Genomic DNA, 25694 nt, shown 5'->3' with positions numbered 1-25694 from the left:
TCAGAATGACAAGGGGAACATTTTATTACTTTGCTACAAAGGCAACTGATGCACCAATTGAGAGATTTTCAAGCGGGAAGCCCAATGCAGGGAAATTGCATGCATGAGTGCCAAGTCGCACTTTTTGGCCAATTTACCAAGTCTGGGAGAACAGATTTCGTAACTGACTTTTTGGAGTAGTTTTGGAGGCTGATAACTCTGATTTTCAGCCATTTCTGTGCATTTTTTAGCTTCCCATTACTTTACCTAGGACCAAGGAGCTCATTTTCAGCATTGGAAGGCATCAGATGCGTGTTTACAGGGCTGTTTTGATGCGTTTTCAGCGATATGCAGGTTTTGACAGCCATGGAACTCTTCCCCTTTTGCATCTATTTGTTCACAGGTGCATTACAGGTCAAGCGCAAAAGAGGGGGCACTCAATTTATGCTGAGGGGATGCTTCATTGAGAACCTGTCACACAGGTTAAGAACTGTTGTGTGCAAGCTTTCCCTCTCATGTCCAGTGTAGTGCAAGAAGTGATGTCTTGCACACTCTACACTGCTCTCTCTCCCCGCTACATGCAGTAATGTGATGCCCACCAAGAGGGCTCTTCATTTGACCTATATACAGTTGTGTGGTCTTATGCTTTTGTGCCGAGGCAAGAGCCTCTTTGAGCAGGAACAGGAGTAGCTAACTGCTACTTCAAAAGCAGGCACCGGTGAGGGTAATCACCTCACCTTATAGGTGCATTTTCAGCACTAGTTATGTGCTGTTTTTGGACTGTTTTGCAGCCGTATGGATGCCAACAGTGCCCCACTGTTAGAGGACAGTTTCGGGACTCCCCTATGGGATGGAGCAGGAACTGCCATTCTGTGTCTGCCGCTCAAAAGAAGAGGGTGAATGCGTCAACAAAGGCCACCGATACATTGAGGGCAGCCCACAGGTCGCTCTTGATAAAGCAAGGGGAACCGGGGGGGGGGGGGGGGGGAGCAGGTGAAGGCGCTTGGGATGGATGAAATTCTTCGTGACTCCCACATTCAAGTCACACTGATGGTGCTTTCGTTGCTTTCGTTCATTTACATTGTGACATATATGCTTCGTAAATGGCCTGGGGGGGGGGTCTGTATTGTTAGCAAAAAACGTGTCACAAGATTTCTCGAATATGCATACAGATTTACTTAGATCGAAGTATCAGAATGATGCATTAGGCATGGTTATGTTTAACTGTCTGAAATGAATATATATCTTTGATTACGTTGTGAGCTTCAGATAATTTTCTATTTTATCCAGCCTGCAGACTTGAGCAAGAGAATTTCCCTGCCACAATATGGGATAGAAGCAGCTGCAGAAGTATTTCGTGTTTTTGTTCAGACACAATTGAAGGGTAGGCAGCAGTTGACTATCTATGGTTGGGTTCTGAGATCTCTAGAGTGGTTGATAGATTCCTTGCATTGTTATTGCAGCTGCTGCAGCATCTGCAGATGAAGAGGGAGATGAATCTGAACAATTGCAGGCTGTTGTAGCAGGTGCGTCAGGATACTAATAATCTGTCAGCACTGAATAAGGTATTGTGTAAATGTTTGTATATACCGATGAATGTATACAGTGTGAGCCTTGTTGGTAATCTTTTCTTTTTTTCCTGCAAAGAAGATCCATTTGTGAGTTAAAAGAATGCCCATAGGTCCCTTGCCCAGAGGGTAGATGACAACAGGGACAGTATTCCGATGAATATATCAATAATTTGAATGAGTATATCGTACATGGAGAGGAGGGAAGAGCTGGACATATAGCCTGTAGTGCCAAACGATTCAGCCGAGCTCCATCACAAAGAATGCTCTTGCGTGCCAAAGATGCTGCTCCGGTGATGCTACCGAACAGTGTGGGAGCTCCTCTTGCGCTGTGGTGTGAATCAACTTGAGCCTTAGGTTGGGAATCATATCTTCCAAAGAAATTGGACGTCCCTCAAAGATCCATAAAGAATGAGCTCTCTAATCGAAGGAGGGGGTGAGGCTACCGATAAGCTCATCATGCAAACCTCTCTCAACCCCATGAGAAGTCAACTATGGGACATCCAATAATTAGCCCCCTTGAAAATATCAAGTTCGACTCATAGCTGAGTGTAAGGACGGACCAAGAAGAGTTGATTAGGACATAGACGGGGAGCGTGTGCTGTGTCCCTCCCACCTCGCCATGGAGCCTCAGCCTCTGACTCCTTGGATGGCTTCACGACGCTTCCGGCTAGGTCGTTCGTCTTAAGTGTCAGGTGTGTGTGTGGGTGTGAGTCAGTGTAGGCCTGGGTTTGTCTGTTTGAGTTGTTCCTTGGCCGCTAGTGTGAGGGTTTGCGTGTTTTTCTCGTGTTTGTTTTGTCTTCCTTGTTTTTTGGTCCCTAGGCATCTCTTTTAGGAAGTGTGCCGTAACCCGCCCACGCATCAGAAGACTACCATGTTTAGCTTTGAGTTGTGCGAGTTGATTAGGAGTTAGCTATCTACTGTGAGTTGGTGTGGTAGAAGGATCTTTTTGGTGCTCCTTTCTTTTGCAGTTTTCTTTTCTGTGTTTTTATTTTCGGTGCTTTGTGTTTTTTCGTTCGGGCATCTCTTGGCTGGTGACTCTTAAATAACAAGTAGAAATAGTTTGCATAATGATAATACGATATTGTCCAATCTTGACGTTTCCTCCCATTTAAAATTAGATCCTTAAGAAAATGACTTCTAATATTGATAGTACTTCAAAAAGCATTGGATCTTTGAAATCCTTTAGTCTTTGAGCTATCTGAACCTTAAATGTCTTGGGTTCTTTGTCTTGGACGTGTGCTTTTCATTGAATTGCGTAGATTTCATTGCTAAATCCCATGTCATTACATCATTCAAAAACTTCTTTGCTAATTTGGCTTTAAGAGTGTGGTTGTATAGAAGATTGCTCTACTATTTGTGGATATTTTTGGGGTCACACCTATGTGGTGATCGGCTTATGTTGATTATATCTTGAGGCTGTACCCTTGCAATGTTTATTTAATAGAATATTAGAGAGAGAGAGAGAGAGAGAGAGAGAGAGAGAGAGAGAGAGAGAGAGAGAGAGAGAGAGAGAGAGAGAGAGAGAGAGAGAGAGAGAGAGAGAGAGAGCATATCCTTGTTTAGGGACGGGTAGTGAGACAGATGTTGGCAGAGGTAGAGCAACCCCCAGACAGACCTCCAGAGGAGAGACGTTCAGATCAGGATCGAGAGGATGTACGAGGGCAAATGGACAGAGGGATCGAGGAGGACCAACAGTCGATGCGAGTTCAGGAGCCTGAGTTGCCCTAGGATAGGCCAGTCAAGGAGACTTTGGATTTCTTGGAGATTTAGTCGCTAGTGTCTCTCATAGTATTCACTGTTTAGGGGGAGCAAGAGAGAGTCTTTGCAGTTTGCAGACGATTTTGACTACTTAGCAGGCTTCACATCTCCAGCAGGTGTCCCGGTTTCTGAGATCTTGCGTGCTTAGTTCTTTGCGGTTGGTCCATGGAGATCTCCAGATGTTTTTTTGGGGAGTGGGCCACTATGTGTAGATGCGTTTTTCTAGCAGTTGCTAGGAGCACCTCACATTTTTCTTGGTCTAGAGCAGGGTTGTTCTCGTTCGTTGTATGGGACGTTTTGTTCCGTACGGTCCGTCACGTTCGTGTAGTGTGGTTTGTTCGTTCCGTGCGTTCGGTTTTTCCAGCCGTTTGTGACCGTTGGCGGCAATTTGACTGTTGACTAGTGAACGTTGCTGGCCGTTTTTTGGAGCTGTTTTGGAGCACATTTGCACCACATTGCATCATGTATCATATGCATAATGCCCAATGCCCATTGCCATGGCCCATGCTCTCCCTCTTCCTATTTAAGCAATGCCTTTCCACCTTGTTCTCCAACACTTACAAGTTTCAAGCTCTCAATGCTCCCATGTGCTAACTTCTAGCTCTTAAGTGACAAGCTCTCCATCTTCTCTCCCTTGGGTCTCTTCCCTCAAGCTCCCATTGAAGCTCTCAAGTGACAAGCTCTCCATCGTCTCTCCCTCTCAAGCTCCCATCTCGGGTCTCATAATTCACGTCTCCCTCTCTCTCTCCCACTCCCACCCTATCCTTCCAAGTTCCCTCTCTCTCTCTTTCTCTCTCTCTCTCTCTATAATCTATTGATGCTAGTAGTTACATACTACATAATGCCTCCTCCTCTTCATGAAGCCTTTGAGAAGCAATGCTGCTATTTTGAGTGGGTGGTGGGCAAGCAAAACGCTTGCAAGTGGTGGTGGAAATATTGTCCAAAAGGTACGACCTCTTCCGTCACCCGTCTCAATATCCACTTGACAAAAATGGGAAGACAAGCGGGTCCATGTCCTAATATCCCCGAAGGTACCCTTGCGGAATGCAAGAGAAAGTACCTTTTGAAGACACGCAACGGTAGAGTCACCCTGGATGAGATCGTGTCGCCGGATGTTGATAGCTCCGAATCGGAGGAAGAGACCTCTCCAACTATGTCCATGGCTACCAGTGCCACCGCGGCCTCATGTGATGGTGGTGCCATCTCCAAGAAGTCCAAGGCGTCGTCAAGTGATGGTGGCCGGCCTCCGAAGATGGCAAAGCAAGCTTCTCTAGCTAAATCGGTGGGTGGATGCTCTGGCCCCTTGTCTTTCCTTAAGGAGAGACAAAGAATCGCGGAAATAGAGATTGGCGCATGATGATTGAAGGAAATCTCTCCTTCAACATTCTTCGGTTGGAGCGATGGAAAAGAATGATCATAGCGATTGCCGCGGTTGGTCCATAGGGGTGGATAGGTGTGTCATACCAAGACATGAGAATAAAGAAGCTAGACGAAGAGAGGGCAAGGATTGACCAATCACTTGAGCCCGTACGTGCCAGTTGGGCAAAGTATGGATGCTCTTGAGCAATTGCCAATGAGTCCTATGTTTTAAGTTTCAACTCTCTTTCTAAAAATTCTTCTTGTGTAGGTTGCTGCGGACAATGCTTTAAATTGCAAGGCAATGAGTAAGAGGCTAGAGAAGGAATTTCCATCCATAATATGGACTCCATGTGCCTCTCATTGCCTTGACCTTCTCTTTTGAAGACATAGGGGAGCTAGGTTGGCTGAAAGGTATCCTCAACCAAGCACTCTCCATCATCAATTTCATCAACGGCAAAGTGAGGGTGCTCGCAATTTACCGCACCTACTCGGACCTTGAGTTGAAGAAGCCATCGGCCACTCGCTTTGCCGCCATGTGGCTTCTTCTCGAGCGGCTCTGTGATGTGCAAAGCAAAATACAAAAGACCATGGTCTCCGATGAGTTCAAGGAATAAATGAATGGAGAGTCCGCCGCTTCACAACAAGATGCAAAAGCCATCCAATGGCTTTGCTTGCGGGAGGAGTTTTGGCAAGACGTTAAGGGTCTTGTCATTGCGATCTTGGCCTGGTACAAGGCTCTCCGTATGACCGACATGGAGGGGGCAACCATTGGGCTTCTATGGCACTTCATGGAGGAAGCTTACAAGGAAATTGAGAAGTCTACAATCCTTGATGGGCCTCCCGATGGAACACAATTTAATTACATAATACATTCTCTATATATTTACTTTTATCAATTATAATACATTTGAATTTTGTACCTTCTCTACATCTACATGCTTGTTTCTCTACTTAGTACATTTCCTCTCTCTTCTTGTAGTGATTACCTCGAGGACTCTCCCAAGAGGGACAACATTCTCATCCTAATAAAAAATGTCACGTGACACATCCAACCCTATGTGTCCATGGACAAGCTACAACACGACAAGGGTTCAGTCAGTCTAATCAGTCTAGATTAGCAAGTGTTCTGGCACTTTTATGAGTCTGTTCGCAGACCGTGCATGCCCACGCACTTAGCGTAGATGCATATCCTCCGGTTGCACATAGCATGATCATAAGAATTCCCATCAGAATCCATCAGTGTTAGGTGCAGCGGAATGAATGTTGTATTTCTCAAGATTAGTGATCTTTATTGCTCAAGGTTCCTTTTAGTTCTTAGGGAAAGAGAGAGCTTTCCGTCTTGTAGAGAGTGCTATGATCACGAACAAAGTGAGTGGATTGTGCGTGCAAGTGAATGAGACTGAGAGAAGGAGAGAGAAGAGATATGACACCCGAGAGGTTGTAAAACCCTCCTCCGAAGGCCCCACTCTCGTCGGCGAGAGTGGTCTACTTGATTGCACAAAAGGTGTACAATGCGAATGCAATGGGACTATGTCGATGACGACGACAACAACTTGATGGCTGAAATCCGGGATCTTCTAATTGATGAATTTGCTGATGCAAAACGCTGATTTTCTGAGGCTGAAAACGCTGGTTTTCTGAGGCTGAAACGCTGGTCCACTGAAGCTGAAAATGCTGGTTTCTGAAGCTGAAAACACTGGTTTTCTGAAGCTGAAAACGCTGTTTTTTGCTGACGCGATGCTGAAAACGCTAAGGTGCTGAGGGTCTTGCTTGAGAGGGAATCCTCCAAGGTTGGGAGTCTTGCTGAGAGAGAGGGGAACCTGTCGCCGAAGCCTGTTGTTCTCCTTGCCCATCTACCAAATAGTGCTAAGCTTGGTTTGCTTATATATTATCTTACCCAATTTGCCCTACTGACTACCCAACAAAAGTCACTTAATAAAATAAGTGAAAATTGTCAAAAATAGGGAAAATGGGATAAAGTCACTTGAAAAATCCCCTAACTGATTGTAATGGATTCTGATGGGAATTCCGATGATCATGCTGTGTGCAACCGGAGAATATGCATCTATACTGAGTGACTGGGCATGCATGGTCTACGAATAGACTCACAAAAGTGTCAGATCACTTCTAATCTAGACTTGACTGAACTGACTGAACCCTGCTGTGGTGTAGCTTGTCCACGGACACATAGGGTTGGGATGTGTCACGTGACATCCCCTCCTTTTCAAAGTAAGGTACTGGTACCGAATTGTATGGCGTCGAGGGAGATCGCCAATAGCATCCGGAATCCTGGAAGGGACTCTTCGCCGGCCCACTCTGATGTGTGGGTCGTGCGGTACTTGAACTTCATAAAGGTCTCCAACGCTTGCTTCTTTGGGCTGCGCCGAAAGCGACACAAAGTCGTTTGAATCTCTTTTCTTGCGTCAACTTCGTCTAGAGTCCTGCTTCTTTCGTCTTCAAGAATCTCCATGGCTGAAAATTCCGGACACCACTTCCAACACAAAACCATGAACATACCCATTCTGTGTAAAGTGAAGGAAAAAAATCTTGTCTTCTCTAAAGATTGTGTATGCAATGTCGATGAACATAGAGACGGAGTGACAATCCGTTCATCAAACACATGCAAACAATGAGGTCGAATCTTTTCTGTTTGATTGAAATCAATCACAACTGTGGCAAATCACAATGGAAATGCCCATGCTTGGTACTCATACCATCGTGTGCTCGTTCAGAAGCTGTGTCATACCAAGGAAGAGACATGGAATGTGACTTCCTGACATACAAACTTTTCAACTTTTCATGCACAATCCGCATACATTCGTGCTCATCCATGAGAGAAACGTGCTCAACATACAATGTCATGCCTAGGAAAAGGGGTTCTGTGGACCTAGGCTCGAGAGCCAAGATCGGTTCTTCCTGATTGATCGAATCTACAACGAGGTTAGTTTCGCTAGGAAAAGCATCCACTAACACCTCATCCTTGTGAACAATCACATCATCTTCATGCAATTCATCATGCTTGTGAGAAATCACATCTTGATCATGCAAATGATCATGCTTGTCATTGGCATCCAAATCATCATGCTTAGCAATATAATTCAAATCATCATGCTTATCTTTGTATTCCAAATCATCATGCTTGTCATTCAAATCATCATGCTTATCATGGTCAATCAAATCATCATGATGCTTCACACAATCATGCAAATCCTGTGTATCATGCTTTGGAGAAGAAGAGACTAAGAGAGTCTCCTTTTCCCGATTCTGGTGCATCTGTGTCTGAGCTGGAGAAAAGAGTCGCAAGCGCTCTTCGCTTCTTGCTTTGATCTTGCGATCAAATTCTGCCTGTCTTGCTTTGTTCGCTGCTTGTCTTTCTGCTTCGGCTTTTGCGTGTCTGCGTTCCATTTCTTTGAATTCACGATCAAATTTGGCTTGTCGTTCTTTGGCTTCCAAGCGTGCTTGCTCGTACTCACGCGCTATGGCTGCCATTCTTGCGGCATGTCTTGCTTTGCGTTGTAAAGTCTGTTCCATAAACAACAGCTTCAACTCCTCCATTGGAGTTAGTACAATCGTTGTCGTAGATGGGGAAGGGTCGGAAAAACCTCCTGGTGGGGAAAATTCTTCTTTGCCTCTCTCATGCTCATCACTTCCAAGCGAAGTATCCATTCCGCTTCGAGTGATGATCATTCTGAAGTCGTGGGTTCTTGTGGGTTCTTGTGGTCTGGGTTCTTAAGTTCACGAAGAACTTGGGTTCTTGAGGGTCTTGGGTTCTTAAGTTCACGAGCAACTTGGGTTCTTGAGGGTCTTGAGTTCTGAAGTTCCTTGATTCGTGAGAATCTTGGGTTCTTGAGGTTTTCTTTCGCTTGCAAATCGCGTTGAGAAGGATCTTCTCTTCACCCGAGTTCTACCCTTTTCTGCGGGTGCACCCCTAGGCGGCCTTGCGCTCACACCAAGGTTGCTTTTTCCCACCTCACGTCGATTGGCCGGCCGCTAAGTGCACGGTCCGCTCTCAATGAGTGAAAAGAGACACAAGGGGAGGCTGGACAAGCCCTTCTTTCTTGGGATTCCTGTCACTCTTCAACAAAACACGATTAGGAATCGCCACGCCCAAGTAAACTTGGGTTCGTTCGATCGCAACAAGCAAAAAAAATTCTTGTGGTTCTTTCCTTGAGTAATGCAGAACACTCCAAAGCTCTGATACCAATGTAAGGTGCAGCGGAATGAATGTTGTATTTCTCAAGATTAGTGATCTTCATTGCTCAAGGTTCCTTTTAGTTCTTAGGGAAAGAGAGAGCTTTCCGTCTTGTAGAGAGTGCCATGATCACGAACAAAGTGAGTGGATTGTGCGTGCAAGTGAATGAGACTGAGAGAAGGAGAGAGAAGAGATACGACACCCGAGAGGTTGTAAAACCCTCCTCCGAAGGCCCCACTCTCCTCGGCGAGAGTGCTCTAATTGATTGCACAAAAGGTGTACAATGTGAATGCAATGGGACTATGTCGATGACGACGACGACAACTTGATGGCTGAAATCCGGGATCTTCTAATCGCTGAATTTGCTGATGCAAAACGTTGATTTTCTGAGGCTGAAAGCGCAGGTTTTCTGAGGCTGAAACGTTGGTCCACTGAAGCTGAAAACGCTGTTTTTTGCTGACGCTGAAAACACCGGTTTCTGACGACGAGGCTGATGCTGAAAACGCTAAGGTGCTGAGGGTCTTGCTTGAGAGGGAATCCTCCAAGGTTGGGAGTCTTGCTGAGAGAGAGGCGGAACCTGTCGCCGAAGCCTGTTGTTCTCCTTGCTCATCTGCCAAATAGTGCTAAGCTTGGTTTGCTTATATGTTATCTTACCCAATTTGCCCTACTAACTACCCAACAAAAGTCACTTAATAAAATAAGTGAAAATTGTCAAAAATAGGAAAAATGGGATAAAGTCACTTGAAAAATCCCCTAACTGATTCTAATGGATTCTGATGGGAATTCCGATGATCATGCTGTGTGCAACTGGAGGATATGCATCTATATTGAGTGACTGGGCATGCACGGTCTACGAATAGACTCACAAAGGTGCCATATCACTTCTAATCTAGACTTGACGAACTGATTGAACCCTGCTGTGGTGTAGCTTGTCCACGGACACATAGGGTTGGGATGTGTCACGTGACAATCAGAATCCTTCAAGGGAATTTTCTAGTGCATTTAACCTATTTTCCCTATTTTTGGCATTTTTCACTTATTATTTTTAAGTGACTTTTGTTGGAAAGTAGGTAGGGCAATTTTGCTAAGTTTGTATAAATAGAAACCTAGAGCTAACACTTTCTGGCAGAAGAGCAGCAGGAGCACACGCTCAACAGGCAACTTCTCAGCAGAACCCAAGAGGCCTAGCGTTTTTGCATCACTGCAACAAGCTAGCGTTTTTTGGACAAGCACAAGGATCAGCCAGCGTTTTTGTATCTGCATCAACCCGGTGACAGCAAGGAACAAATCAGCCCTAGCGTGAGCAGTTTTCCACCGCAGAACCCCAACGTTTTTGCATCAACACAAAGAATAGTCCTAGCGTTTTTGGATCTGTCAGACAAGCCAGCGTTTTTGCAGATCTTCGCGACGGAACCTCTTTAAATAGCAGCGTTTTCAGTTTTCAGCCTTTAGCACTCACAGATCAAGTCCCGAACCTCGCAGATCTCACCTTCCCGCAGTAGATCCTCGCCGCACTGTCAGATTCCGCAAGGTTTACAGTTTCAGCCTGGAAAACACAGATTTCAGCATCTGCATTTTCAGCACGTCGTCATCACATTGTCGCCATCGACATCGTCATCGACATAGAGTCAGAATTCAGCAGATACAAGATTTGCAGATTTCAGCCCTTAGCGTTTTCAGGTTTCAGCCCGTCTCGTCGTTATCCTCATCGTCGGCAAGTCCAAGCATTGTAGAGATTTGTGCAATCATAAGTAGACGGCTCTTGCCATAGAGAGTGGGGCCTTCGGAGGAAGGTTTTACAATGTCTCTGGTGTCGTATTTCTCTTCTCTCTCTATCTCTCAGTCTCATACACTATCACGCACAGTGTCCATTTACTTTGTTTGTGTTCATTGCACTCCCTCATTAAGAACGGAAGGCTCTCCCTTCCATAAGAACAAAAGGAACCTTGAGCACAATTCGGAGCACTCATCTTGAGCAAAGTTCAAACATTCATTGCGCTACACCTTACATTGGTATGAGAGCTTTGACAATGTTCTGTATCACTCAAGAAAAGAACCACAAGAATCACAAGAATTTTTTTTGCTTGTTGCAGTCGCACGAACCTAAGTTCACTTGGGCGTTTCGAATCCTAATCGTGTTTTTGAAGAGTGACAGGAATCCAAAGAAAGAAAGGCTTGTCAGCCTCCCCTTGTGCCTCTTTCACTCATTGAGAGCGGAGCGTGCACTTTTCACTCATTGACAGCGGACCGTGCACTTAGCGGCCGGCCAATCTACGTGAGGTGGGAAAAAGCAACCTTTGTGTGAGCGCAAGGCCACCAAGGGGTGCGTCCGCGGAAAAGAGTAGAACTCGGGTGAAGAGCAGATCCTTCTCTAACACAAATTGCAAGCGAAAGAAGAACCTCAAGAACCTCAAGATCCCAAGAACCAAGACCCCCAAGAACTCAAGAACCCCAGGAACCAAGATCCCCAAGAACCCAAGTTCCTCGTGAACTTAAGAACCCAAGACCACAAGAACCCACAAGAACCCAAGACTTCAGTGGATGGTCATCACTCGAAGCGGAATGGATACTTCGCTTGGAGGTGGTGAGCATGGGAGTGGCAAAGAAGAGTTTTCCCCACCAGGAGGTTTTTCTGACCCTTCCCCCATCTACGACAAGTTTCGACAAGAGGATGATCGACAAGGCGTTCGCAGAAAACATGGCAGCCATAGATCGTGACTACAAAGAAACAGTGGCAGCCATAGAGCGTAAGTACGACTTGGAAGCCAAAGAAAGCCAAGCAAAATTTAATCGCGAGAACAAAGCAAGACAAGAGAAGGGCGACCAACACATGAAAGAGTTGCGGCGACTTTTTTCTATTGTGCAGCCGCAGTTTGCACAGAATCAGGAAAAGGAGACTCTCTTAGTCTCTTCTTCTCCCAAGCATGACACACAGGAATTACAGGATTTGCATGATGATAAGCACGATGATTTGAATGATAATGATGAGCATGATGATTTGAATGACAATGATTTGCATGATGATTTGCATGATGATCAAGATGCTGTTTCTCATAAACATGATTTGTAGGGTAATGATGTGATTGTTCACAAGGATGATGGTATAGTTGATACTTTCTCTAGTAAAGCTAACCTCATTGCAAATTCGATCAATCACGAAGAATCGATCTTGTCTTTCGAGTCGAGGTCCACAGAATCCCCACAAGAAGATTCAATAGATCCCGAAGAACCGATCTTGGCTCTCGAGCCTAGGTCCAAAGAACCCTTATAGGAAGTATTATGTGTTCGTATGATTAGTACGTACGCATTGTACGAGTGTTTCATTCGTGATCATTTCCTGTATTTTTGTCAGCGTTGATGGAGCAAAAGATGTTGTGCGCACACTCACACACCCAGACAACTCAACACAACACAAGGAATTTACTTGAATTCCTCACCTCACTCACTACCACTCAAAAAGCTCCCTAAAAACACTCTCCACAAGCTCAATTCAAACTCCAAACGCCTCGTCCTACAAGCCCTTGCCTGCCCGTAGACACTACAAGGTGAGTCGAGGTGATCAACACTTGAAATCACGCTTGATGGTGACCAAAATATACAAGAAAAACCATCAAAAAACCAAAAACTCCAGCCACAAAAGGCCACTCTCAAACCAATGCAAAAGTTTCACCAAACTCCACTCTGTTGGACTCTTTGGAGTAGCGCCAACCCTAATGGCACCGATACAGGGTCACATAGTCTTGCAGAAAGCCGTACCTTCTTCCCTCAATTCCTTGCACACACACATCCATGGAAACCTCAGAACTTCCATAGACTCTCCCAAGTGCAAAATTGAAGAGAGAAAGCTCTCATTCCCTCCTCCACACATTCGAAAACAGGACGGGAACGCAACGGGACTGCACTAGACCACTTGTAGGAACCTTGCTTCCTCCCCCACCCTGAGAGGTGAAAGTGCCGATATTGTACTTCAAAAGTACTCCCTCAGCTGGAACCATCACGGCACCGTGAGTGATGTGGCAATTTGAAGCCATTTCACACCATTTTTGACCTTTTTTGGCCCAGTTTTGGCCAGTTTTGACCTTGGCGGGCATTTTTCGCAGGAAAAACCCCAAACGGACTCCAAAATTCACCAAATTTCGCACGCTTGATCCTCGATACCCAAATCATATTTCCACATCCCCACATTCCATTTTTGACCACTTCTAGGGCGATGCACGTATTACCGCAGATCAAGAACCGTAAATAGACAGTTAGTGCATGTCCCAAACTTCTTGAGCGGGATGAGAGTACCCATACTTGTCACTTGCATTATTTACATTCTAGAAAGCTCAAACACATTCTCTAGAACCAAAATAAGCCACTTAAACCATATCCAAGGCCCCGATACCCTATAGGGGCATGTACATGTGTCCGACTGCTAGCGCACAAGCCTGACTATTTACAATGTGTACACGTTGCATCTTTTTTTGAACTTGAAACCACTTAGTAAATCTCCCAAATGCATGTATTTACATATTTTTGTACATATGACCGTGCATATACGCACTACTTTGTACATACCAAAAGTGGTTTATCATCATTGCCTAACCCCAAGTAGAGCATTTATGCTCAACACTTGCATCAAACAGTAACAAAAAAACTACAAAAGTGACCCCAAAATTCCTCCAGGATCATAGGGAAACTCGTCAATCTTCATAGCACCACCTATATGCCCAAGACTTCCACTCACACCAAATAAGAAAGCCTTTATCTTCTTGCATGAATGCCATCGTTCACCTAGATCCCAGGAATAATCTGAATCTTCTCCAAGGTTGGCACTTGCCATGTTGTACCATACTTTGTTCCGATCAGTAGAACCCACAAATACCTCAAAATGCAACTCATAACTAGAGCCCATTTGATTGACAACCATAAATCCCACATTATCTTCTTGATGCATTGATTGCTCTTCACTCCCCATGCCCAAGAGACCATCACTCCAAGCATTAACAACTCCATTCCAAAATTGAAAACACGCTTCAAAAACACTATCACCAGCATCTTCTTCTTCCAGATAAGACATTTGCCACTTGAAAAGACAAAGACATGCATACAAGGCCACATAAGACATCATTACCCAGTCTTCATCATGCCAACTAGCCTCAAGACTCGCCAATTGCCAATTAGGATCTTCACAGATGAAGGGATAGGGCTCAAACATCTGTTGAAGCGTGTGAAATGCATCCATAAGATCACTATGCAAGCAAAAGGTCACTTTAACCTCCTTGTCTACCCCATCCTCAAGAAGTTCATACTTAACAACCGTAGGTCGCATATTCTCACGGACATCCCTTGGAGATGGCACTAGCATCAAATCCTTGCACACATAGAACTCATCCATATAACCTTCATGATCCAATGTCTTTGCATCACAACCACTAGAGGGTTGCCCAACCCCTAGCTCTGGTAAAGCACATGGACCCAAGGTCACATCAACCATCATAGCATCATTATCTCCTACGTCATCTTTGCTTGATGTGGAAACTCCCTGACCATAGCCCATCATCTCATCATCAATGCAAGCATCCATGCCATGTTGCTGCAAAGCTGCTTCCCAAAAGATACGTTGCTCTTTGTGCAAGGCTACCATATCCTTCAATGGATCTAGTGACTCTATGTCATCATCACATACATCATCGCACCAACTCTCACAAACATCAGATGTGTCACCATCATAGGTTGCCTCATCCTTGTCAATTTTAGTTTCATCATCTTCACTTTCCGTGCTAGTGCTCAAACTTTCACATTTTTCTACTGCGTCCTTGCCATTTTGCACCATTGGCATGTGTATGCTCTCCAAAATTTCTTCACATATTTCATTTGCATCGACTTTGCGTATATGGGAATCCAAACCTGTATCCAAGCTATTATCCTTGCTAGCATGAGCACCTGCAACTGTGACTTTATGCACATAAAGGTCATCTACACTATCCATACCACGTATTGAAAAAGGGAACTTCATGCCTGTGGCAACGCATAACTTTCTTTCTTTTTGCAGTGCTATCTTCAATGCTTCACGCATGGAATTCGGCTCTTTCTCTTGCACTTTCACTTTAAGGATTGGTCGTAACAAACTCGTGAATACCTGTATTCTTTGGCTATTTGTAAATGCAGAATAGAATTCCTCTTTAGACATGGCTTCCACATGCAAAAGAGAATCTTTCCACACTCTCCAAGCATCTTCAAATCTTGACCAAAAATCTGGAACAGACTCGTGCTCTTGCATAAACAAACTAGTGACCTGTTTCCATGCATCTTGGTGAGGAATCACCTTTTTAAACCGCTTCAAAAAGCATATCTTAAAGCTGTCCCAATTCACTTTGTCATCCTGTGACAATCTCTCAAACCATTCTCTTGCATTACCTCTGACCACCAGATTGATACCTGCAAGCTTTTGCGCCTCACTTGGAACTGCACGGCATAAACATGTCAAGTCGAACTCATATGATGCAAGCCAATCGTCTGCATCCTCAGAACCTGTGAAAATTGATGGTTGGAATGACACCACCATCATGAAACTGCCTTCAACATCCAAAATTTGTGTATATCACTGCTCAAAATCCAAATTCTCGGTGCACAACCGGCAATTTTCACTCCCCAGCGGGATCGCCAAAGGATGATGGAGCAAAAGATGTCGTGCGCACACTCACACACTTAGACAACTCAACACAACACAAGGAATTTACTTGAATTCCTCACCTCACTCACTACCACTCAAAAAGCTCCCTAAAAACTCTACCCACAAGCTCAATTGAAACTCCAAACGCCTCGACCTACAAGCCCTTGCCTGCCCGCAGACACTACAAGGTGAGTCGAGGTGATCAACACTTGAAATCACGCTTGATGGTGACCAACATATACAAGAAAAACCATCAAAAAACCAAAAACTCCAGCCACAAAAGGCCACTCTCAAACCATTGCAAAAGTTTCACCAAACTCCACTCTGTTGGACTCTTTGGAGTAGCGCCAACTCTAATGGCACCGATACAGGGTCACATAGTCTTGCAGAAAGCCGCACCTTCTTCCCTCAATTCCTTGCACACACACATCCATGGAAACTTCAGAACTTCCTTAGACTCTCCCAAGTGCAAAATTGAAGAGAGAAAGCTCTCATTCACTCCTCCACACACTCGAAAACAGGATGGGAACGCAACGGGACTGCACTAGACCACCTGTAGGAACCTTGCTTCCTCCCCCACCCTGAGAGGTGAAAGTGCCGATATTGTACTTCAAAAGTACTCCCTCAGCTGGAACCATCACGGCACTGTGAGTGATGTGGCAATTTGAAGCCATTTCACACCATTTTTGACCTTTTTTGGCCCAGTTTTGACCCTGGTGGGCATTTTTAGCAGGAAAAACCCCAAACGGACTCCAAAATTCACCAAATTTCGCACGCTTGATCCTCGATACCCAAATCACATTTCCACATCCCCACATTCCATTTTTGACCACTTCTAGGGCGATGCACGTATTACCGCAGATCAAGAACCGTAAATAGACAGTTAGTGCATGTCCCAAACTTCTTGAGCGGGATGAGAGTACCCATACTTGTCACTTGCATTATTTACATTCTAGAAAGCTCAAACACATTCTCTAGAACCAAAATAAGCCGCTTAAACCATATCCAAGGCCCCGATACCCTATAGGGGCATGTACATGTGTCCGACTGCTAGCGCACAAGCCTGACTATTTACAATGTGTACACGTTGCATCTTTTTTTGAACTTGAAACCACTTAGTAAATCTCCCAAATGCATGTATTTACATATTTTTGTACATATGACCGTGCATATACGCACTACTTTGTACATACCAAAAGTGGTTTATCAACGTCTTTATTTGATCCCTTTTCCTAGGCATGACATATTGTATGTTGAGCACGTTTCACTCATGAATGATCACGAATGTATGCGAATTTTTAATGAAAAGCTGAAAAGTATGCATTCAAGGAAGTCACATTTCTTCTCTCTTCCTTGGCACGACACAGTTGTAGAAAGAGCACATGAAAGTATGAGCACCAAGCTTCGGCATTTCTGTTGTGAATTACCAGAGTTGATTGATTTGGATTAGAATAACAAGATTCGATCTCATTGTTTGCGTGTATGTGGTGAATGGTTTGGCATTCGGTTTATTGGTTCATCTACATTGCATGCACAGTCTTTTAGAAAGACAAGATTTTTTCCAGTCACGTTACATGGAATAGGTATGTTCATATTTTTGTGGTGGAAGTGGTTTCATGAATTTTCAGCCTCAAAGATTCTTGAAGAAGATGGACCTACATCCATAGACAAAGTTGAAGCATTGCAGGAGACTCAGAAGACTGTGTCGCTTTCGGCGCGGCCCAAAGAAGCAAGCGTTGCAGACCTTTATGAAGTTCAAGTACCGCACGACCCACACATCAGAGTCGGCCGGCGAAGAGTCCCTTCCAAGATTCCGGATGCTATTAGCGATCTCCCTCAACGCCATACAGTTCGGTGCCAGTACCTCACTTTGACAAGCAGGGAATGTCACGTGACATATCCAACCCTATGTATCCGTGGACAAGCTACAACACGACAAGGGTTGAGTTAGTCCAATCAGCCTAGATTAGCAAGTGTTCTGGCACTTTTGTGAGTGTCTTCGCAGACCGTGCATGCCCAAGCACTTAGTGTAGACGCATATCCTCCGGTTGCACACAGCATGATCATAAGCATTCGCATCAGAATCCATCAGAATCCTTCAAGGGCATTTTCGAGTGCATTTAACCTATTTTCCCTATTTTTGACATTTTTCAGTTATCATTTTTAAGTGACTTTTGTTGGAAAGCAGATAGGGCAATTTTGCTAAGTTTGTATAAATAGAAACCTAGCGCTAGCACTTTCTGGCAGAAGAGGGAGCAGGAGCACACACTCAACAGACAACTTCTCAGCAAAACCCAAGAGGCCTAGCGTTTTTGCATCACTGCAGCAAGCTAGCGTTTTTTGGACAAGAACAAGGATCAGCCAGCGTTTTTGCATGTGCATCGACCCGGCGACAGCAAGGAACAAATCAGCCCTAGCGTTAGCAGTTTTCCACCGCAGAACCCTAGCGTTTTTGCATCAGCACAAAGATCAGCCCTAGCGTTTTTTGATTTGCCAGACAAGCCAACGTTTTTGCAGATCTTCGCGACGGAACCTCTTTAAGTACCAGCGTTTTCAGTTTTCAGCCATCAAGTCCCGAACCTCGCAGATCTCACCTTCCCGCAGCCGATCCTCGCGCATGGTTAGATCCCGCAAGGTTTACAGTTTCAGCCCGGAAAACGCAGATTTCAGCATCTGCGTTTTCAGCGCGTCGTCGTTGCATCGTCGCCATTGACATCGTCATCGACATAGAGTCAGAATTCAGCAGATACAAGATTTGCAGATTTCAGCCCTTAGCGTTTCCAGATTTCAACCTGTCTCGTCGTCGTCCTCATCGTCGTCGATATCGTCGGCAAGTCCAAGCATCATAAGTAGACTGCTCTCGCCATAGAGAGTGGGGCCTTCGGAGGAGGGTTTTACAACGTCTCTGGTGTCGTATTTCTCTTCTCTCTCTATCTCTCAGTGTCATACACTTTCACGCACAATGTCCATTTACTTTGTTTGTGTTTATTGCACTCTCTCATGAGGCTCTCCCTTCCATAAGAACAAAAGGAACCTTGAGCACAATTTGGAGCACTCATCTTGAGCAAAGTTAAAACATTCATTTCGGTGCACCTTACAAAAAAGCGGTGGGATTGGATGAAGAGACCTATTCATTACTTTGCGGCTCTCTTGCATGCAACTTACAGGAAGCCGGAACTCTTCGCAAATCAAAAGCTTATTGAGGAGCGCAACAATTACCTCTTGAAGGTGCTAAAAGAAGAGGGCATTGGAGCATTTCTACAAGAGGTAATCAACTATAGTGACCAACGAGGCACCGCATTTACTTTCAACTTGTGTTGGAAGCGGTAATCCTTGGTGAAGCCTCTATTTTGGTGGGAGAGCTTTGGCTATCAATTGCCCACTCTCAAAAGACTTGCTTTGAGGGTTCTTGGCCAAGTAAGCGGCAAGCTTTAAACTCTTATAATTTTGTGCTAAATCTCTTGAACTATTAGGAATCAGGCTTGCTTGGGGGCTACGTAGCTAGGTGCCTAACATGTGTCCTTTATACCTTAAGTGAAAGGGGGAGAGGTCTAATGTGTGTGTCTTCTCTCTCATCTCCCTACAAGAGGAGGGCGCGCCCAATGCAAGTGGGGGGTGCAACTTGGCCACTTGGGGGTCCATAGCAACCTTAGAGATTACATTGAATGGTCTAAAATACCTAGAGTTGGTAATATACTTTGCCATTAATCCTAGGCCCAATGGACTCTAGAACTATCCTTTTGGGGCTTAATGAAGCTTATTGTAAGACCATTTAAAGCTTCATTGAGTTCACAGTGCTCTTTGATAGACTCTCTCTTCTCTTGGTCCCTTATTGAGATAAGTCCAACAACACATACTAATATTTAGACACTTGCTCCCTTTATCTTCCCATTTTAAATGGCCAATTTAATATGAGAAAATCATTTGGGAAAGTTGGACTTCAGATTTTATGACATTACCTCGTCCATGTAAATGTATATAATGTACAAAATTTTGTCCTGTATGACTTCAGTTCTTTTATTGTGCACATCAAATAGATTTCCCGTGCCTCGGGTAGAAGATCTACTTGATAAGTTGCAAGGGTCTATCTACTTCAGTAGGATTGACCTTAAATGTGGCTATCATCAAATAAGAATAGTCAATGAAGATATTTTAAAGACCGCTTTCCGTACTACATTTGTTCTTTATGAATATCTTGTCATGCTTTTGCCTCGACAAATGCTCCAGCCACTTTTAATCGCATGATGGAGAAAATCTTTCGATCATATCGCAACTTTACTCAAGTATTTTTCGATGATGAAATCATCTATTCCTAATCTCTTGAGGAGCACAAGTCATATTATCTCTCAATAGTATCGTTTTGCTAGTTTAGCGTAATACATTTGGTGTCCCGTCAGATTCTTGCATGAGGTATGTCTTAGACAAGCTTTGGGAAACTTGAGCAAGACCCAATCATCTTGCTTGAAGGTCAAGGCTCTTCCGTGCTTACTAGCAGCAACCTTCTGTTTTTGCTGAGAGATAAATAAAGCTTCTTTAATGTTTTGAAAAGATTCTTTTAAATTTCGGCTATATTCATTAGCAACGAAGATCTTCCTATGTACTTTGAGTAGCAAGCGGCTTTTGGATCTTCCCTCAATGACCTCAAAGGGTGCTTTTCTCGTAGAAGTATGTACATTGTTATTGTATGCATACTCTACAAGAGGCAGGTACTTCTCCCATTGAGAACGTTGATCTACTTCCGTAACATAGGGTTTTAGTAGATCAAGGATCGTGGAGTTGGCTATTTCACTTTGGCCATCCGTTTGTGGGTGAGAGGTCGAAAGAGAAATTTAATCTAGTACCTAGATTTTCAAAGAGACGCTTCCAAAAATTACTAGTCATTCGAGGATCTCTATCTGACACAATAGCTGTAGGCAAGCCATGGTACTTAAAAATTTGTGATATGAAGAGGGTTGCCATTTGATGTGCCTTTTGAGAGGTATGAAATGAGCTTGTTTGCTGAACCTGTCAACTATAGTCCATATTCCCGTATTTTCATGGATAGACTCGGGCAACCCAAACACATAATCCATGGATATGCTCTCCCATGGTGAATCAAGGATTGGCAATGGCTGAAGTAATCCAGGTTGCTTCCCTTGATCATATTGTCTTTTGTCATATCACGCACTTTGAAACATAGTCTTGTATGTTTACTTTCATGGCAAACCAATAGAAGTATGTTTCTACCCAAGGTATGTATTAAACGAGCTTTGGGAAACTTGAGCAAGACCCAATGATCTTGCTCGAAGGTCAAGGCTCTTTTGTGCTTATCGGCCTTCTGTTTTTGCTGAGAGATAAATATAGCTTCTTTTATCTTTTGAAAGGATTCTTTTAGATCTCCGCTATATTCATCAGTAGCGGAAGATTTTCCCTTGTACTTTGAGCTGCTACAATAGGTTTTTAGAACGGATGCTTTATATCAATCAGATAACGAGCACTGGATGTTGTGGTTTTCGCTACATCGCCCGAGGCAGACAGAGCTTTAGGCAGATTTGGGTACATTTGATCACTATCCAGATAGCTACATTTCACCACCTGGTTTATCGCCAAATGTTTCCTGTGGGATTTTGTCCCATGATCTCATTGTATGTCCGTCGGGGTTTTTTCCATATTTCTTGTATATGGACCGATGGTCGATTTTTACATAATGCGAAGGGTCAAGCCCCACTTTTATTGTGAGAGAGAGGCATGGACGCTGCTCCGCTGCCCTGGAGGAGCCGAGGGAAGAATCCCACTGACTGCGAAGAGTATGCAACAACTCTGTCCAAATGGATGTCAAAATGGTGAACTTAAGGGACGACCATGAGCTTAGAATGTGGGCGCATCGAGCCTTCCTCCTGCTGCATAATGTGGTAAATACTTTGTGTTGTTGGCATAAATCCAACTGGTGATTTGCATCTCGAACCATCTGTAGAGTGCCCGGTCTATAACCTAAGCGAGTAAGCATGACCCGGATCTGTGGGCAAGCCTTGGAAAAAGGTGTGTGACTTGGAAATTGCAAAAGCCATGCAATTGCCCCCCACGTCACGAACCCATCATGGATGCCCATTTGAATAAACAAACAACAAACTGCCATTCACACTGGCTACGCCAAAGGACAAACCCAGAAACAGTCCCTCAAAGACTCGGGCTCTGAAGTACATCTCTGACAAGTCGGCTCATGAGAAGTGATTGCCGACCAAGTACCACATAGGCAATCTTGCATGTGCTAGCATCCACATGAAAAAACATATCCTGCAGCTGATCCAGAGGGTCCAAATGCACGACCAGAACGGTCTCTAGAAGGCGGGGAGGATGGACACGGTTAGTTTTTCCGTCGCAATATAGGCCACATCACATGGCATTATGCACCCCCATAGTTGTTCATTCTATATTCATCGTATAGACCACCTTGATGTTTACATAGCCTACACAGTGTCACTGCTCTTTTGTACTTCCTCTGGGAGATAGGCCATTGAGCATTTCACGAGGTCTCGTATGTACACAGAATATAGCCCCATTTTTCAAAAAAGGTGGGAGGATGGGCACGGTGTCGGGGGATATGTGTTCAAAAGGTGAGTCGGGAAGGCGCGGGGCCTCTGGTTGTGAGAGGTGTGTGAGAGAGAAAATAGCAGACATAAACAGCTCCGACAATCAATATAATCATCAAGAAACCTTCAGTAAAGCTTTGAGTACAACTTAATCATCAATAGCCAAGGCGGGTCGTTAACGATGCCATCACTTGGATTAATTGAATACTAAGGAGTTTAAGCTCCTTACAAAGACTTAGCGGGCCGTTAACGACACCGAAACTTATTGTCACAAACTAATGACGTGCCAGTCCCTGCTGTACGGACAGAGCAGTATGGACAGTCTGACGTGGCAAAGTGCCACGTGGAAGACAATATGGATTTTCGGGTTCTGCGTTGATAGTACTGACGTGGCAGAGTGAATGGACTTTTGCGTTTTACGCTGGTTGCTGACGTGGCTTGGGTGTACGGATTTCCGCAATTAGCGCTGTTGCTTTTTGTTGGCATATTTTAGCCAAGTTGCTCTTGGGAAGCATTGCTTTTGAGTTTTAATGCTTTTGGGGCTCTGCTTTTAGCAACCCTTATAATGTTTATTAGTGACCCAAGGGGGCTCACTTCTCAGAGCATCTGGACGTAGAGTCTGAGAGCGAGCACCCGCGGGAAGTTGTACTTTGCTCAAGGATTAATTTAAAAGAAATACCGAAAGGGGCGCCAATCTTTGGGGCCAACCTCTCTTGTCAGGGAACTACGCCGGGCCGTGCCAACACTCTCTCGTAATTTAAGAATTGTTTTAAGGAATGTCTGTTGTGTCGAGATATAATCTAGACTTGTGGTGTCCAAGTTTGTCATAGTGGTATCAGAGCACGAACGATTTCTCTTCTATCGAGAAATCCGACCCTTTTCCTTGCGACACCTATGGATTTTGAAAAGAATCAATTGACCTTTTTTGCAAGCGTTGAGGCGAGAGGAGGCAATACGGCAAATTCAAGCGATTTAGCAGAAAATGAGTATGGGCCACCTCGGCCTACACAATAATAACTTCTGGAGATGCAACGTAGATGACGAGTGCACAAAGCAGATGCTTTAGTTTGCTAAAGATCCCCAATTTGCAAAACTTTTGACCCAGCAGTCCATGGTTGAAGTGCATACTTCGTGGCAGAAAGCCACCGAACCACCAATCAAACCGGCAATCAAGAAGCCTCCTACTCCGAGGATGTTTAGTGAAGAAGAACTTCAAGAGGTAGTTCAGACCTAGATGAGTCAGCTTTTGGACACGAAGAATCAATTGAAAAAGCAATTGAAGAAGCGCAAGAAGGGGACTGACTACCTTGGTTACTTGGGCCGTCAATCTTCTTTTGCATCTGCAAGAAAGTAGAAGAAGCGTGTGCGTTTTGAAGGACTACCCGGTTCTTATTCCTCTTCTTCTGACAATTCTTCTAGCTCTACTGACTCGAGTGAGGAGGACAAAAAGTATAGACCTTTGCCGCGCTTGGGGCAAAGTGAAAGATCAGGAAGCCCTTATCTTTTTTGATGGAGGAGCCAAGGCAAACTTCATTCCACTTGAATTGGCGGCGCGGCTCAAGATTACGTCCGATAGGATGGGACCACTAGCGGAGGCAGTTCGACCGGCGCCCGGACGGGATATCGCCATTATGCCTGTCATTGGCAAACTACGTTTGCATTGTTAGGGGTATTTAGGGCACGAGGACTTTTACATCATGCCTTTGGAAGGGTGTGACCTTCTCCTAGGAATCCCTTGGTACCATAAGAACAACGCGGTGCTCGACTATCGGGCCAAGAAAGAGACTTTGACAAATGAGAAGGGCACAAAAATTGTACTAGATATTAAATTGAAGGGCGAGTCCGTCCCTATTGTATCGGCGTCGACCATTTCAAAATCAATGAAATCTAGTCTTTTTGTTTACTCGATCTATTTTAAAGAATTGAATGATGAACATTAAATGAACATGTCTGAACTAGACAAAGAACGACAAGATTTCCTGCACACACATACCGACTGTTTCTCAGAAGGCTTGTCAGGCGAGTTACCCCCATCTCGTCCTGAGGACCATACTATTGATTTGATTCGTAGAGCCCAGAATGAAGAAATCATGAACCAAGTGAAAGACCTTTTTGAAAAGGGTCTCGTCCAGCCGAGTACTCCACCCTACTGCTCTCCGGTTTTACTAGTACTAAAGAAAGACGGATCTTCGAGGATGTGCATCGACTATAGGGCTCTCAATAAAATCATTATCAAGAACAAATTTCCTATTCTAAGGATTGATGATATTCTTGACCGACTTCAAGGATCCTCTTGTTTCAGCAGGATTAATTTAAAAAGCGGATATCATCAGATCAAAATCGCTCCAGAAGATGTCTACAAGACAGCCTTTTGGACAAGCTTTGGTTTATACGAATTTCTGTGATGCCTTCTGGACTTACCAATGCTCCAACGACTTTCAACCGAATGATGTAAAATTTTCCGAGAGTATTGATCTTTTGTGGGCAATTTCTTTGATGATATTATAGTTTTCTCCAAGGATGAAGCAGAACATCGACACCATCTGCTACAGGTCTTTCAAGCATTGCGTGATTAAAAATTAGTTATCAATGCCAAAAAGAGCAAGTTTTTCTTGCCGGGGATACACTTTCTAGGACACTATCATCTCAGCAGCAGCAGGAGTACATATGGAGAATGTTAGACTTGAATAATTGGTTAGACTTGAAGAATGTTCATAAAGTTAGAAGCTTTTTGGGCTTGTTTTCTTACTACCGGCGGTTCATTCGGAAGTTTGCAGAGGTAGCTTCCCCTTTGCACATATTGACTCAGAAAGGAGTCCCTTCTCGTGGGGACCGACAGAGGTGATTGCCTTTCAGACACTTAAGGGAAACCAGTGTTGGCTCTGCCAGACTTGCAAAAGCTATTCGAAGTTTATTGTGATTCTTGTGGTCGTAGTCTGGGAGCGGTCTTAATGCAAGAAGGCCATGTGATAGCTTATGAAAGCAGAATGTTTTCAAGGCAAGAATTGGTAGCACAGATTTATGAGAAAGAGCTATTGTCAGTGATCCATGCTCTTACTTGGTGGTGACATTCCCTACTCGGAGCCAATTTCACGGTCTTTACTGTTCATCAAAGTTTACGCTACTTCTTGTCACAAAAGCAGTTTTCAGAAAAGCAAATGCGGTGGGCTAACATCTTGTCACAGTTTCACTTCGAGATTGTCCATGTTCAAGGATAGAAAAACTGTTGGAATTAGGGTTGCAGAGAAACGCACACAGCTTGGAGAAGACGAAGGAAGCTCAAGGCACACAATAGAGAGTGTGTTACTTAGTGTGTAATGGAAAGATAGATAGCCCTAGAGTGATGGGCGTATATACAATGCACGGGGGAAAAAACCTCCTAAAGAGGGAAAAAATGCCCCGGCGGTCCTAGTGTGTTCACACACATCACTACCACATGTATATGGTAACAAATCCCCCCTGGAGTGATGCGGTGAACGAGAGCTGGCACATGAGTAAAGGGAAGTGCCATGCCCTGAGGACAGCATCAGTCCACAAAGGGGAGTAAGCCCAAAGCATTGCGGAAAGCTTCAAGCTTCTCACGAGACAATGCCTTTGTGAAAAGATCT

The 25694-nt window shown here is 44.4% G+C and overlaps 2 protein-coding genes across 6 annotated transcripts in view; one reads left to right on the top strand and one right to left on the bottom strand.

Annotated features, from left to right (window-relative positions):
• Window positions 1–25694, top strand: part of LOC147442343 (exportin-4 protein) — a 155687-nt gene that overhangs the window by 37506 nt on the left and 92487 nt on the right. For all 5 annotated transcript variants that reach the window (XM_086528548.1, XM_086528547.1, XM_086528551.1 and 2 more), the window contains 2 exons: window positions 1270–1363; window positions 1443–1505. In XM_086528548.1, the coding sequence (XP_086384674.1) occupies window positions 1270–1363; window positions 1443–1505 (157 nt within the window). The remainder of the gene's footprint in view (window positions 1–1269; window positions 1364–1442; window positions 1506–25694) is intronic.
• On the bottom strand, window positions 13499–14920 carry LOC147442344 (uncharacterized). Its single transcript, XM_086529903.1, has 2 exons — window positions 13894–14920; window positions 13499–13851 (listed from the first exon to the last, which is right to left on the bottom strand). Exons 1-2 carry the CDS (start codon window positions 14918–14920, stop codon window positions 13499–13501), a joined length of 1380 nt encoding a protein of 459 aa, XP_086386029.1.

Source organism: Adiantum capillus-veneris, chromosome 14 (genome assembly GCF_014529385.1).
Source record: "Adiantum capillus-veneris isolate H3 chromosome 14, ASM1452938v2, whole genome shotgun sequence".
Taxonomy (NCBI): Eukaryota; Viridiplantae; Streptophyta; class Polypodiopsida; order Polypodiales; family Pteridaceae; genus Adiantum; species Adiantum capillus-veneris.
This window is presented reverse-complemented; position numbering and strand designations above follow the sequence as displayed.